This window comes from Halichoeres trimaculatus, unplaced genomic scaffold (assembly GCF_033239565.1).
Source record: "Halichoeres trimaculatus isolate MK-OKI-2021-1 unplaced genomic scaffold, fHalTri1.1 fHalTri1_scaffold_10, whole genome shotgun sequence".
NCBI lineage: Eukaryota > Metazoa > Chordata > Actinopteri > Labriformes > Labridae > Halichoeres > Halichoeres trimaculatus.
In genome coordinates this window covers 35,497,440-35,514,382 of record NW_027437187.1, presented here as the reverse complement: position 1 = coordinate 35,514,382, position 16,943 = coordinate 35,497,440, and the positions used below count along the sequence as shown (strand labels likewise).

At 39.0% G+C, this 16,943-nt stretch overlaps 1 protein-coding gene across 1 annotated transcript in view; it reads right to left on the bottom strand.

The window, feature by feature from the left end:
* The window catches only part of kitlga (kit ligand a), a 44,700-nt gene extending 27,947 nt beyond the window's left edge, over positions 1–16,753 (bottom strand). The window contains exon 1 of the mRNA XM_074678308.1: positions 16,471–16,753. Within this exon, the coding sequence (XP_074534409.1) occupies positions 16,471–16,485 (15 nt within the window). The 5' untranslated portion in view covers positions 16,486–16,753. The remainder of the gene's footprint in view (positions 1–16,470) is intronic.
* Positions 16,754–16,943: the final 190 nt, after the last annotated feature.

Below are 16,943 nucleotides of genomic sequence, written 5' to 3'. Positions count from 1 at the left end.
CTTATCCGTCATTGTCAGGTGCATTACCAGCTCTCCAAAGCCTGCGAGCCTGCTCTCCCTCATCATATTGATGCTGAGGATGATTACCCCCGTCTCATTTTCCACCACCACTTTGAACCCGCGGCGTCATTAGCTGAACAGGCTCTCCAGACCGCCGGCCTCGTGGCCCTCTTAAACCACATAATCTCATAAAAGCTGAACACAGAGCCTTGCATGACATTAGCCCGCCATGACAACCTGCTGCTTGTTTTGTCCGAGATGGATATTTCATCCTAATCTTTCCCTGAGATCGTTGTTTAGAATTTTGCCATGTGATATTACTTCCCATGTTTCGTAATGAGGATTAAAGACGGGGCAGATGAACACATAAAAGCAGCAAAGAATAAACAGACTGCTGTCGTCGTCCAGATGTTCTTTGATCCAAGACGGGAGGGAGGATTGTTTTTCTCCTTTGTCTCAGTTATTCAGAATTTGGTTTGTGTAATTAAGACACAAAATTACAGTAGCTGGTGGGTGACAGACGGTTTGCAAAAGCCATAATTCAAATGCAAAAGTTACTACTCAAATGCAAAAAGTAACAACACAAATGCAAAAAGTGACAAACCAGATGCAAAAGCTACATGACAAATTCAAAAAGTGACAAACCAAATGCAAAAGCTACAACAAGAGAGCCAAAAAGTGAAAACACAAGCGCAGTTGCTACAACACATATGCAAAAAGTGACATCGCATATGCAAAAGCTACAACACAAAGCCAGAAGCTTCAACACAAATGCAAAAAATCAAAAACAAATCAGCAAAACACTTCAAAAAGTGACAACCCAAATGAAAAAACTACAATAGGAATGCAAAAATACACATTACAAATGCAAAAGCTACAACACAAATGCAAAAAAAGCTACAACACAAATACAAAAAGCAAAAACAAATATGTAAAATACTTCTACAGAATTGCAAAAAGTGACAACACAAATACTAAAGCTGCCACACAAATGCAAAAGGCAAAACACAAATGCAAGAACAGGAGTGCAAAAAGTAACATTACAAATGCAAAAGCTATAACGCAAATGCAAAAAACTGAGACAAAAACGCAAAAAGCTGCAACCCAAACGCAAAAAGCAACAACACGAATGCAAAAAACTGAGACAAAACAAATACTGAAGCTACAACACAAATGCAGAAAGTGACATCACAAATGCAAAAGCTGCAGCAGGAATGCAAAAAGTCACATTACAAATGCAAAAGCTACAACACAAATACAAAAAGTGACAACCCCAATGCAAAATCTACAACACAAATGCAAAAAAACTGACAACAAAAAGCAAAAGCTGCTACACAAATGCAAAAAGGAAAAACAAAAACGCAAAAAGCAACAACACTAATGGAAAAGCAACAAGAATTTATGAGAAAAAACCTAAATACAAAAAGGGTCAACACAACATAAGTCAAAAGAGGTTAGTTATTGCAGTGGACACCGAAAAGTTGCAGAAGTACATACATGATTTTTGTTTTTGACTTCATCTGTGATAAATTTAGCTTTGTAGGGCTCTCACCTTGTCATATCCTTGTAAAATTTGTTATTTTAAATTCATCATTTTCTTACTCTCACAACTTTTCTGTGTCTGTTCGGCTAACTGTCCTCTGAACTTCTGTTGTGGCTTTTGAATTCGTGTTGCTGCTTTTGCAAATCTGCTGACACCTACCAGCCACCGTACAAAAGGAACTAGGAGAAATAAAAGTTTGGCATGTTTTTAAAGCCAAACTGTGTTTTGGATTCCCAGATTATTCACAGGATAACCAAACTGTGGGGCCTGGATGTGGATCCAGTTACATTCTCTGGGCTTTGCCAGCGTTTCCAACCATTTCAGGCTGTGAGCTCAAAGGAAAAACACACACTGTTTTCTCACTCTGAGAGGTTCACAGGCCATTAAAAACAACCCCGGTCACATTCACGTATTAATGTTTCATGTCTTGATTAAAGGAGAGCACACAGATAGAGAGGGCAGTGTTCAGAGCAACTCCTGCCTCATAAAACTGAGAAAACGTTGTGCAAATTTTTATGCCTGAGATTAGCTTTATTTTTGTCTTACCAAGAATCCAACAACATACGTCATCATCAAACCCTCACCTTCAGTACATGTTACAAAACAGCTCTTGTAAAGTGTTTGAGGACTGTTAAAAAGAAGAAACACAGAGGCTAAAAAGAACAAAGACCAGACAGCAGACTTCAAGTGAGCAGAGGCTTCAAGTGCAAATCAAATTAGCATCCGAGAACATTCAGTCTGCCGTCTGCTGAGGTGTACTTACAGATGCTGGCACTCACAAAACACTCTTCAAGGTAATGGAGAGGAGCCAGACAATTAGTCTGCATTAGTCAGAACCACGACGGTTCTGTCGACACTTCTTCGTATTCACAGAGACACAATGCAGAGGAACATGAAAGCTCCTGGAAGCTGCGAAATCCTTCACTGAGCCACGGAGGCCGACGAAACAAACGTCTGTTCACAATAACCAGGGTGTGTGGCAAACAGCACCTCTGAACTGCTTTCAAGAGTTTGGTTCCCAGACACTTCTGAATACAATAAAACATGTTTTCAATATTAAGCCCTGAATGCATCATGGTTTCATGGTGTGAGCAGTATGATCCCAATAATTCCTCATATTTGTAAACAGCATTTAAGTCACACGGATCTGGCGAACCACTCTGACCACCCCATGAGCAACGATTCCTTCGCTGAGTGTCTCTCTGTGCAGAGGCCAGATCTAATCTAAGACTCCAGTCAATCCAGCCTTCATTTGCCTCCAGGGGCAGATATCAATAACCAATTACTGGAGAGTCTAAAGACCAAGAATGTCTTAGTGCTGCTCTTCGTTTACAGTCCAAAGATCCACTATCGTTGATCCAATCCTGGTATCAGGTATCAGTCTGATACTGGGTTCAGATATCTGGGGGAAAGGGACGATCCATTGAGCAGATCCATTCAACTCAAGCTGACAAAGCTTCAACTCATCAATATGTAATTCTCACTCTCACTCTCATCCTCATATTAAGGTTAAAAATCGTGGCAATAGGTTGAATTTCAAGGTAGAGTTTGCAGGATTTTTCTAAAATATCAACTTTTACAGAAATAATCCTGCTCAACCGTCTCCTATGGGCCTCTAAACATGTGTGTCAGTGTTTGCATCTGCCTCAACCTCCCCTCCTCTGTCTGGATGTTGATGTTTTAGTTGTTTCAGAATGTTTTTGTGTGCAAGTCACTTTGTGTGTTGATGATAGCAAGTGGGAGAAGCTAACTCTGAGCAGCTACAATAGTGGATGTGAGTTAGCTTTCTGCTAACCAGGTATGTGTCAAATACCTGTGATTAGCATGTGCTAACTTGCCAAGTCAGGTGCACGGAACTCGTAGAAACACGATGCTACAGTTGGTTGCTGGGCTATTGAGTGTGTTCGTTTGAAGGCTGTGGGTGTGTGCTGCTGCTGGCACTGAGCCAAGGAGGAGGAGCCCAGTTTGAATGTTGTGTTTACCAACAAGTACTTGACAATTTCTACTCCTCTGGGGTCATTCCTGACCCTAGAGGACAAAGGTGAACGGCACATGGGAGGACGTTACAAGGGTTGAGGCTTATGTCTGATTAGATCAGCATCAGTACTGGCAGAAACCAAAGCCAAGGTATTAGTATCCCTGACTACACCACTTGCAAAACAAACACTCTGGTCCCCCAAAGGCCAAAGACATGATTCTCCACTGCTCAGGAGGACTAACTTATATCAAGGGACGTTTCGAGGTGACTCACTTGCTGGTCGTCCATGACCACGCCAAGCTACGAAACACCATCTGTCCTCGTTGACTGATACCTGGATGCTCATGAGTCCTAACTGAGCACTTTCAGAAAAAAAGAGATGTTTGTTTTAGGGGAAATATGATGGTTGTGTTTGATGGTCCCTTTACAAGAGCCGAAGAGGATAATTGTTGTGGATGTCTGAGCGTAGCTCCAGTACAGACAGGACAGACAACGGTAGGGATGGGTACCTTTCACATTTCAAATGATACAGTACCTGGTAATCTGTATCGATACCCAACGGTACCAATTTTCGGGACTTTTATGTGTTTGTGTGGTAATAAATATCAATTTGTTAAACAATAAAATCTTAAAGTTTTTAATTTAACATATTTATTTCTTAATAAATAACCTGGCAAAGCTGTGTTCATGTCCAGCGTGAAAAATCATCTACTCTTCCATTCCATCATAGTCACAATGATGCGTTCAGGTCCTTAATAATGATACCATTTGATTTTGCAGGAATCTGTACAATGAAAATAAAAAGTCTGTTTCTATTAGGTAAAAACAAAATATATATATATATCAGTAACACGTACTAGAATAAGGATTATAGCAAATGATTTATATGTGTATATGAATTTTAAAAAACAATATTTTTTTCATTTCAAATGTTGCTTTAATGTTATAAATATATATATATATATATATATATATATATATATATATATATATATATATATATATATATATATATATATATATATATATATATATATATATTGGTATAAACAAAAAACAAGCATATCAGTTGCACATATTAAAATTATGATATATATTATGATAATTATAATTATGATATATATATATATATATATATATATATATATATATATATATATATATACATTCATATATGTACATATATTGCATTTCGGTATAAACAAAAAACAAGTATATCAGTTGCACATATTAAAATTATGATTACTGCAAATTATATATATATATATATATATATATATATATATATATATATATATATATATATATATATATATATATATATATATATATATATATATATATATATATATATATTTATATGCAAAAATGCTAAGCCCACAAAATTTTAGTGTGTAAAATAAAATAAAAGCATTTTGTCTGTTCAATTACAATGAGTTATGACAACTTAATTTTTGTTATGTACTTTACATATATTGAAGTGTTGTATAACCTACCTAATTTTCTAAAAATATCTTGTATTAAGAATTTTTAAAGTTATTTCCTTTTTTTTTCCCAATTTCAATTTTTAGGACTTCTTTTCTTTAGAGACTTTAATTCAAAAAAACTATTTTTGTGAACCCCCACTGACCCCAGAGGCAGTTTATCTCCATCATGGCGCTGGTGTTAACACATAAGTGGGGGGCTAACACATCCAGCAGTGGCTAATGATGCATTTAAAGTGGGTTAACAGTTCTCTAATGATTTATCCAACAAAGTAAGAATGAGCTCACAGAAACATTTCCTGGTGTTGAATGAGACCACACGCACACAAGTGTGGTCCGAATGTTGGCTGGAGTCTGGGGAGAATAATGGAACGGAAATCTTTCAAGAAGCTTGAAAAGTCTGAGGTGAGATTTACGATTTTAAAGTCAGGGAGGTGATGTTATCTCAAGGAGTGTTGTTTGAGAAGAAGCAGTAGTTTTATCACCATCCTTCACTAAAGACCTTCCCAAGTGTAAAAAAGGTGAACTCAACCATAAAGTAACAGAATTAATCTCTGGTGTCCCAACAGGAAATCTGCAAAAGCAAAGGGCGCGAGAGGTGATGAAACGTCCGCACGCTCTCTGATGTTTTCCTTGGAATGGAAAAGTGTTTTCACATCCTCTTTACACTCCTTTCACACACACACACACCTTGCAAACCGCAGGGACAGACCTGGTTAATATGCACAAACTCAAGGAGGGGAATTTGGCTCGGACATGAAGGAAGAAATCTAAGTTTTGCAAAGGACCAATTGTTTATCTTCACAGGTTTTCACCCTTTAACTGAAAAGCTACAACTCTGTTCCTGCAGGGATTTCAGAATAAATAATGATGTTAAAGGAATGAAGTTATGATCTTGTGATTTGAAGCAAGGTATTCATGGCTGAGGTTACTAAACCTCGCCTGTAGGCCAGTTATTTCAATTTCATTAATCAATTATACTGTTGGCTCAACACACACGAGACCAAACAATGACTGAGTGTGCTTTTATTTATGATGAATGTCCCAGTGAGCTCAGGAGGGGTGAAACGGGAGTTTCTAATGAAGAATCACTGCTTTCCTCTTCGGGCCTCTTTGTCATCTCTGATGTTAGAGAGTATAACTCATTAGCTTTAAGCTGAAAACCAGCATTGTGTGGGATCTTTGCCGTCTTTGTTCCCTCAGCCTGAGGGGGGTCATGTGTTGGATTCTGTGTGTTAACGATTTCACGGATGCATTTTCTTAATTTGCGGCCGGATCACTCGGACTAACATTATTTGAGCGCATTTACGTCGACATACTCGGCGGATTCTCGTGATCACAGTGATTCACTATGTTAGAGACTGGGTCACGTTTAGCACGGCTGAATCAGAGCTTTGGTTTCACTACAGATCCTTTGTCTCCTTTCATTTTCTGTTTTAGAAATACAACAATAAAAATGATGGATTTCCTTTAAGCAGATTCATAAGTGCTGAATTTAACGCTATACTACCCGTATGTAAACAGGCGCAGAAGCTGAATAGCATCTCCTTGCACAGTGCAGTTTTGGAGGCTTGTGATCTAGAGAATGTTGATAGATTTGTTGTTATAGATCAGCCACAGATCCTTCGATCCCACCGTCCCTACTCCTGGGTCGTTAATGAGCTCTCTCAGATTCCCTGAAATAAAAACCTTGTTTCTTTTAATCTTAACCTCAATCTTGACTCAAAGGAAGTTTCCGAGCTCCAAACCCAAGAAACAAGTGGTGAAGGAACACCATTTACAAACTGTGCTAATCCAGTTTCAAAGAAAGTCTATCGAGATACACAGAAGTAGCACACAAACTGGAAAAAGTGAAATCTTATCTTAAGTGTTTTCGTCTCATTTTTAATATCTTTTTAGACGTTATATGAGCCACATTCCCCTGATAAGCCCAGAAAAATGTCAAGTTATTTTGAGACAAAATGAGGTCTGAAGTGATAGTAACAAGTAAAAATAAATCGACCAATGAAATTACGTGTTACAAGCAATTCAGACCTCACTTTAAATAACTTAAAAGACATTTTTTCTACATGCACAGCATCATCAACATAAAGCAGCGCTGTTAAATTTAACCCAACGTCTACATCTGCAGCACTTTTCAAGAAGCACGGATGACTAATGTATTATTTACGCTCAGAGAACCTGATCATGTGTAAACTTCAGTTTTTCCAAACCTCAGAGACATTGTACATTTAGGCACGAAGATTTCCGCGAGAGCTGGGATAAATCAAAGTCTCAGTGCCCTCCAGCAGCAAACACTGAGTCAGATGACGGGGTAAGGCGATGTGCTCGTAAAAATAGTACGAGGTCCTGTATGAGTACAACACAAACGCCAACGTGTCATCATGTAGCCCTGAGGGGGTAAAATAGCCCGACTGCTCACAGATGAAGCAGGAATCATCCGAGTGTAATGATGGCGTTCATCGGCTGTTATTAACTCTCTAATAAAACCTACGTGTCCTTTGGAAACATCGCAGCATGTTAGGGAAGTACAAAGACTGATTCTTCCTCCTGTTACCTTACATTGTAATTTTAATTCTGACAGAAAAAACGTCCAACTGGAGCACTTTTTGTTGAATACAGCTACATTTGAATGGATCACAAAAGCTGACAACATATCTGACAAAAGTCCACTTGTCCTGGGCTCGAGCATCCAGCATCCTTAGATTTTCAAGATGCATAATAATAACAATAATTGTGCTTGTAAATTTTCATTTTCACATCATATAAATTGAAAGGGGAAAAAAAGACAGAAAAAAAATAAAAAAAAATAAAAAAAAAAATACAGAAAAAAAGAAAAAAGAAAAAGAAAAAAAGATTAAAAAAAAACAGAAAAAGGGAAAAAAAAGAAATAAAAAAAACAGAAAAAAGAAAAAAAATACATTAAAAATTACAGAAAAAAAGAAAAAGAAAAAAAACAGAAAAAGGGAAAAAAAGAAAGAAATGAAAAAAACAGAAAAAAGAAAAAAGGAATATAAAATAGAAAAAAGAAAAAGAAAAAAAAACATTAAAAATACAGAAAAAATAAAAACAGAAAAAATAAAAAAAGGGAAAATAAAACAGAAAAAAAAAGAAAAAAAGAAAAAAGGGAAAAAATACAATAATATGAAATTACAAAAAATGTTTACATAAATAACAATATAACTGAATAGATTATACACCCAACCAATAACAGGTCAACCTGATTCAGAAGATCAAGAAAAAAACAAACTGTGCAGCAGCCTTTAGGACTTTTAAAGCCACATGTACCCCAAATCCTGCCTCCTGTACAGGCAGGGACAAAACAAACTCAACAAATGCAGAGATGCAGGCTGGAACATTCTTCATGGCCCAAAATATCCCGTAATTCTTTGTGTGCAGGTCAAAACAAAGTGTTAATAAACTTTTGGATGAAGGCATTTTGTTTCAATAGTTCTAGAAGATGAACATGTTGGTCCTTGAGGTTGTTTTGGAAACTGTTGTAGACGGTTGTATTAGCTACATGATAGCAGCCATAGTTAGTTAGCCATGTCACCCAGCTAGCTACCCATGCCAGGTAACGGGAATGGTGCCATGCAACGCCAGGACAAGATGCCATTTGTTCTTGGTTCAGGGATGGGAACCAAACTGGGTACTGAGCGGGTCCTGTCTGAAGTATATGGAAGAGGATCAGGGCCACTGGAAAAAAAAGTCACATTTTTCTTTAAATTACTTTTTTTAAATCTTAGAATTTTGACTTTTTTTCTCAGGAAAAAATTGTAAAAAAAAAAAAAAAAAATATATATATATATATATATATATATATATATATATATATATATATATATATATATATATATATATATATATATATATATATATACACATATATGACTTTTTATTATCATGATTTTTTTTCCCAGTGGCCGTAACAATCTTCAACAAAAGTACCAAGTACCTAAACGAATCCTTGTGACTGTGAGGGAGTGGAAGAGTAGGTGATTTTCCATTCTGGACATGAACGCAGCATTGCAAGGTTACATACTGAAGAATAGATGTTAAATTGGGAAACTTTAAGATTCTATTACAAACAAATTTATATTTATATCCATATAAACTAGGGATGTGTGCCAAGTTAGGTACTTTATGCTGGGTATTGATTCACGTAAAATCAAAAGGTACCATGTTTAGGTACTTAAACGCATCCTTGTGACTGTGAGGGAGTGGAAGAGTAGGAGATTTTCCATGCTGGACATGAACACAGCATTACATGGTTGTATTGAATAACATTTTATTATTAGATAAATTGATATTTTTTGCCATATTAACACAAAAAAGTACTAAAAACTGGTACCGACGAGTACCGGTACCAATTCATTTCAAATGTGAAAGGATCCTGCCCCACCTTGGTTACATCCAGTTAGAAGAGCATTATTGATGGAAACAGCCCTGGCTAATGTTTGGTGCCTTCTCTACAGCACAGACGCTATGCATTATGGGTAAAATATCACTATTGTATTTAACTGACTGCTAAAGTTGACTTAACATGCTGTGAAAACCCAAATGTGTATCCATAAAACTAGAGTCCATGGAGCAAAAAATCTGATCTCCCGTGGGAAAGTCTTGACCCCAGCGATAAATCCCGGTGACGCACCTCACTGCTGCCTCTCATGGCTGAAAGACTGGAGAGTCAGAGGGCTGTAATTCATGAAAAACTTGACCATAAAAAGATCAATCAATCAATAAAAAAAAGTTCAAATTCAAAACGATATCAGCTGCTCTCTGACGGCTGTGAATCTCCACAATGTCAACTTCTCAGGCACAAACAGAAAGCGCTTTGTTTGGCTCTGCTTAGCTGCTGTAAATTAGAAAGTTGATCCAGTTGATTAGAAGAGTCAGGACAATGACAGACCGGGAGTTTAATCAGAAGAGACAGTGAGCGCTTCATTGTTTAAAGGAAAAAAACAGCTGTTGGTTTCATTTTGGTGTTGGGTTTCTCTGGGGACTGCAGAGGAGGATATTTAACATGAAAACTTGTGCGACCTGCGCTCTGAGTCTGTCAGATCCCCTTTGGATTACCCCGTTTTAATCTGAAAAGCAAGCAAGCAACACAAATCTGGAGCACGGGCAGTAACTGGACCTGAAATCACCTCCTTCCATAAAATCAGAAACATCCTCTTGAGTTTGTTTTACTGCACGCTCTTATCCAACACAGCAGCCGGAGCCGCACTTTCCCCCAGCCCACATTAAGCCACACCCTGAACCCACAGATATTCACTTTACAGCAGCATGAAACAGCACAACAGGAGTCAGCTTCTGATTGGCTGATTAGCGCTGTAAAAGAGGAAATTAACATCCTTTCCCTTTTCGGTGTTGTCGCTAACATTGGGCTGTAAAAGGCGTAGTGATAAATGAAGAAGGGATTAACAGCTCTCGTAAATCCCAGCGCCAATCTGGTTTGTATTTCCTGCAGCTGATGCAGCAGTGGCACAGCGTCACGCTTCACAGATCTATAAACATTCCTAAAGCCGTGTTTCCCGTCTTTCTGCTCCTGACGATGTAAACCCACGAGGCCTTTTCTGACGTTTTTCATCCAGCGAGTTCTTGGTGGGCTCGTGTTCCCCACATTAGCGCTCAACCGCCGTTAAACACGAGGATTTACAGCCGTCAGACAGCTTAATGTAGACTCTCTTCTACTTAACCTCATGTAAAGACATAAAGCGGGGGCGCAGCAGCAGCAGCAGCAGCAGCAGCAGCAGCGAGCGTGCTGTCCAGCTACCACAGCTTCTGTCTTCAGACACATAATAAATAAATCCACTTATAAAAGCATGTTTGCTTTGCCTCATTAGAGCCAGTGAGAGATTACCAAACTGTTCTTGCTCTTTCCTGACTCCACCGCTTCCCTCTGGATCCAATAAGGAGCGCAAAGTGTTGTAACAATTTCTCAAACCAGACTCTAAATTTTGTTATTAGATTTCTCTTTTCAAAGCGTGGACAGTTTGTGCTTCAGATCTAACGCTTGGCAGATGTGAAACTGTGCAACCTGCTGAGTCTGAGCCTGAAAGAGTTACCTAAAAGTGCTGACTGTTGGCCCCAGAACACAGCATTTCCAGCTGACGAACTGGGTTTTTAATACGAAACTCCAGGAAAGTGTCTTAGAGTAGGATTGGCAAGTGCAAAACCTCTGCAAAAATCAGATGATAACGACAAAACTTGGCTTGTTTCGCAAAGAAAGGGGGAAACTGTGTGGAAATATTGGCGAACGAAACCTTAAATATGAGCAAAGGAAAGGAAAGTAGCTATTGGCTGTCCGAGAATTCGCTAAATGATGTCATTGCCTAATTTGCATCCAATCGTCATAGACACTTTGGGAAAGACGAACAACATCTATTATAGACAAAAAGTGAAATGCTTTTCGCCTGATTTGATTGTTTTACGATCTTTGGGGTACGAATTCAATTCAACTGCGATTTCTGGATATTTCCGATTGTTATGATTTTCATTTGCTTTTTAACACCAGACCATGTGAAAAAGTTAAACGATGATGATAACGTCTACAGACTATATCAAGAACCATATTTTTCCATAAAATGAATATCACGTGAGTCAGAGAAAAATTATGCCCTCTGCTGGAGAAAAGTGGGAACTTGAATTTTGATATTGCCAACAAAAAATAAGGATGTATCGATATTGATTTTTTTCTCCCACCCCTAGTACCAGGAGCCATATTTTCCCCAAAAGTGTACATCACGTGAGTCAGTTTTTAGCATTTATCAAGGGATTTGTAATCACATTACTAGACGGTTGTAAAAAAATACAACATTTAGCCCTCTGCTGGAGAAAAGTGGTAGCTTTTTTTCAAATCCAGTTTATAAACAAAAACTTTGGAAAAATAAAAAGTTTTCTGCCAAAGAATCTCGATTTTGATATTGTCAAACAAAAATCCCGATATATTGACTTTTCTCTCCCACCCCTAATATCAGGAGCCATATTTTCCCCCCTAAATGCACATCATGAGTCCGTTTTCAGGATTTATCCAGGGATCTGACATCACATTACTAGATAAGAGAGAAAAAAAAAGCCCCCTGCTGGAGACAAGCGGTAACTTTTTTTCCAACCCAGTTTATAAAGAAAAAATCAAACAAATGACTTAAATTATATTAAAAAATAATAATAATAATAATAATAATAATAATAATAATAATAATAATAATGATAAATAAATTAATAATAATAATAATAATAATAATAATAATAATAATAATAATAATAAACAAATTTTGAGCAAGAAAAAATTGCGGTTTAATAACCATAAAACAAAAAAGTCTTGATATTGATCTGGATGGATTTTTTTCTCTGACTCCTCGTTAAGAACACTGTAAATATAATCAGGAATACAAATGAGCTTCCCTCACTCCAGAAAAGTCGCTAAACTTGTCACGTTTTTAAAAAACAGTCAGTAGAGGAGTCTGAAACCGACATTTCGTTTAGAAAAAAAAAACTGTTTTGGCCAATCTTTCAACAACTCCAGAACAGATCTTTCCCTGTTTATAGGTGATTTCAAAATGACGAACATCCTTGTTCTTATTTTGTACAGGTTATGAACATTCCTTTTTTTTTTATCAAAGTATAGTTTTCTATTGATGAATGGGCAAGTGGGAGGGGCATCAGCCTTATTTTGTTAATTTGTTACAATTTATTCCTTTTTTTTTCCTTTTTTAAGTTTTTTTTTGGGCTCTTCACATCTCTAATGATAGAGTGGGGAGCAACATGCTGGAAACAGGCCACAGGCTGGACCCGATCCTGGGCCACCCTCTCGAGGGCGCAATGTGACATTAAATTTAACATACTATTTGACGTCTAAATCAGGTCTCCTGAAGGTGCAAAATGAAAGTTTTTACTACGTCTTTTTCAGACGTCTTATGGAGATCAGATTAACCTTTGGATATCCAATTGCTGAACCTCATTACAACGTCCAAAAAAAGGTCAGATTTAGATGTCAGAATTTGTTCCAATTTTGCACGTTGTTCTGACGTCTAGGTATGGTCTTCGACGGACAGACCCAATACTGACGTGATCTGCACTCTCTCCGACGTCTGACGTTTGGGGGTATGGGGTGCGACCTGAACCGCTACGCCATCTGCGCCTCAATTTGTTACTATATTTCATGTTATGTCATGTTCATCTTGTAACTGCTACTGGATACACTGCAAAAACTGAGATCTTACCAAGTGTTTTTGTCTTATATTTAATAGAAAATGTCTTTTTAGACTCAATCCAAGCCACGTTCACCCAACCAGTCAAGGAAAATGTCTTATTTCAAGTTTAATTACTGAAACTTGTCCTAAGACTTGAATTTCTCTTATTTTATTAGTTATTTTTTTTATTTGTTACAAATAATTCAGACCTCATTTTTGTCTTTAAATAACTTGAAATAACACTTTTTTTCTGGACTGGTCAGGTGAATATGGCTCAAATCAAGTATAAAACGACAATTTTTTGTGAAAACGAGACAAAAACACTTGATTAGATTTCAGGTTTTTCGCTGTGTTCCTTGAATTTCTTTATCGAGTCTTTTTGCGACTTCTGGCTATAACGTGTGTTAGAAATCAGGTGAGAGTCCGACACCTGTACCGTGGCTTCAAAAAGGGCAGTGAGTCTCTTGGACCTCATTTCCACGAAGCTAAAATCCTGTTTCTATGGAAACCACTGTGACTTTAAGACTCCTCCATAACTCACAGGACTTATATTTCTATCTGATCTCATAATTCAAATAAAAAATACTAATATTATTTTATTTAAAAGAACAAAAGCACAATAAAAATGAGGGAGAACAACAAACAAAAGTAAGATCGAGTTAAAATGGATCAAAATGAAACATTGGTGAAGCTGTGCTAACTTTCCTTGAATGCACGGCCTTCAGTGAGTTTGTATGATCAGAAGAGACTTTAATCAAGTTTTTCTTCCTGATAACAGTTTCACATTTTTTATAGTCAGGTTGTCTTTTAAAAAAACCCTCAGATTTATCCCATTCAAAATGAATGTAGCCTCTGTATCGCAAGGAAATGCTTTAAACTGGACACTCAGGGTATCATTCATTCAGACTTTGACAAGAGAAGCAAACTTCTTCGACTGATTTCCTTTTTGTCATTAAAGACAAAAACAGGAGCGCTCTCCGACAGAGTCAACCTTCTGGATGACAAACTCCCCCAGAAACTTCCCCAAAAGAAATCGAATTCATGTGACTCTGAATTTATGTGAATGATCCTCCTAACCCTGCGCTATCTTTGACAGAACATCGAGAAATCACGACGAGATCGAACACCACCTCGTGTGCCAGTTTCTGCAAAGTTTGTGTTGAGTTTTCTGCCGTAGAAGCATCTGGAAACATGTAAGCGGAAGATCTGACTCATTCAAACACGCTGTAATCTCATTTCATTCATGTTGGATAACTTGTGGTTACAACACAAGTCATAGGGTCTGCTCCACAAGCTGAGCTTTCAGCATCACTGCTGCGGATACCAAAACGTTTGTGCATGAGGAGGAAGTGGTTTAATCTGGATCTCAAACCACTTCCACAAAGCTAAACCTGCGATTAAGAGCTTTAAATCTGCATTGTGGAGCTTTAACCGACAAATTTGCCTCAGTTAATGTTTGTAGCATGCTTCATCTGCAGTTTTCTCATTCTGAAACATTATTTTAGAGATTTCAAAGTCTGATTTTGCTCGCTCCAGGCTGAATTTTCAAAATCAAACCCCGTACTTAAAACTCATCTGGCCTGTCTTTCTTCTCCAGGAGAGGAATGTCCTAAATAGCTCCTGGAGTCAAAAGCAGAGATTAGAGCAGTAAATAACGCCGCGTTTCAGATGAGACAGGCTCTCCAGGGTGGCTGCTCGCTGCATCTCTGTGTAGGCTTCAGAAAACTAGCGCTCCCTACTGGTGCCAAGTGTCCTGTGGAGGTGCGAAGACGCCGCGCTCTCCTGCTTTCTCACACAGATGCTCTGTCAAACACACACACCTCCTGGAAGCGCTTCTAAGAATCCAAAGATTGAGCGAACTGTTCCTTTTTTGTAACATTTTGAGTTGAAGCTAAAGAAATAAACAGATTAGTGCAACTTCGAGGCCCCAGCAGCCCGGATTACATGCATGACTTTATTCCTCCACATGTGCTGATGTGACACTGAGCAGCACCGGGAGCTGCAGCAGCTTTAAACCAGATGAAAGCTGGTTTTCATGAGCGCTTGCCAGACGCAGAGCGCAACTCACGGCTGCAGAAAGCAGCAGCCATCCTTCAGGAGACTTCAAAGATCCACACACTCACAGGGGGGGCTCACACACACACACCCTGTGATATGTCACTCACTCATGTTTAGCATGTTTACATCTGAAGCAGGAGTGTAATTAATGATGGCATGCAGAGCGAGGCGCAGATTAGCAAAGGAAAGGGCTCAGTCAAACAGCCTAGGGGATGTAATGCAGGTTAAACCTGACTTAATTTAGTCTTTACACACCTTCTTACCTGCATAAATCAGTTTTCAGGATGGAGTGGATGGCACAGAGTGGTGCAGCAGGAGGAAGGGAGACTTTTTGGAAAATGTAGAGTCACCATAAGACAATCACATGCTGCAGAGATAAAATCTCAGCTGTCGTTAGATTCCAGAAATGGAGACTTCTGTCTTCTTTTTTGCATTTCATGTCAGGCATGCGAGGAGAGGAGGTTAAGCTGGCCCTGGAGCCCTCCTCATCTTAACGCAGACAGGAGCCCCTCTGATTGTGGAGCAGGAGCCTGCAGGGCTGCCTGACAGGGACTCCAATCCTCCAATCCTCTGCGCAATTATCACTGAAGCCACGTTAGGAGCAGAAACGTGGTCAGGACGCACTTGGTGACACCCTGACCTGGTTTGAGACCTGATCAATAACACCTTCCATCACTACAGTGAGGCATAATCTGATTTGAATCTGAGAAAAGCGCAGGTTGCATCCTGGCGAACACTGCTCTGATATCCCCCAACTTCCCACACGCTCATGCACAGATTTGAAGAATCCTGTGAGTGTAAATCTTGAATTCAGAGACGCACAGGCGCTGTGAAGTTATTGATCCGGGGGATCTGCGGATTGCAACACGGACTACGTGGATGCAGCTCAAGCTGGATAAACTCCAAACAGGTGGAGTGTTTTCGCAAAGTGCGAGGTGAGCAGGTTTAACACCTCGCAGCCCTCAACAAACTGTAAACTGTAGGCAGTTTTAGAAGAAGCGCAGCGCCGATCTCACAGCTTGGAACAGTCATTACGCAAACTCAACGCGCAGCGCTGAGGTGGAAATATCAGCCACACTCAGCTGAATGTGGATTTTCACAAACTTTGAAAGCAGCAGAAGCGCGTCCTGCAGCTCTGCGCCACCCCACAGATCAAACAGTCCCCCATAAGTTGGAAAAAAGGAGCAAAATGGAAAAAAAACGAGCACTTACTTTTGACTTCTTCATATGGAACGCCAGGAGTAAATCCAGTGTTGTGTGAAAGCCTATTTTATTTTACTTCTACGGGGAGGAAAGGGGTTGTCACCATCCTGTGTGCTCATATCCAATGCCTAAGTCAGCGGTATCCAAGCAGAGGAGAAAAATATAACCCCCAAAAACGACGAGAAAAAGAAAAAGTGAGGATTCAAACTCTCAACCTTTGCAGCCTGTCGGCGTGTGGCATTGAAGCCTGTCTAACTATAGCACAGATCCAGACGGTGAGGGCTCGCGGCGGCAGAGCTGGACAGTGCGCGCAGAGGGAGGGCGTTAAGCATTTATAATGATGCGTAAAGAGCAGCCAGAGAGCCGCCCTCTGTGACGGGGGAGCGGGACGGTGAGTGAGGAGCTTCACTCCTAATGCAGCGCTGCCAATCCAAACAGAGCAGCGAGAAAACAGGTTCCCTGCGCCGGTTGCTCAACACTCC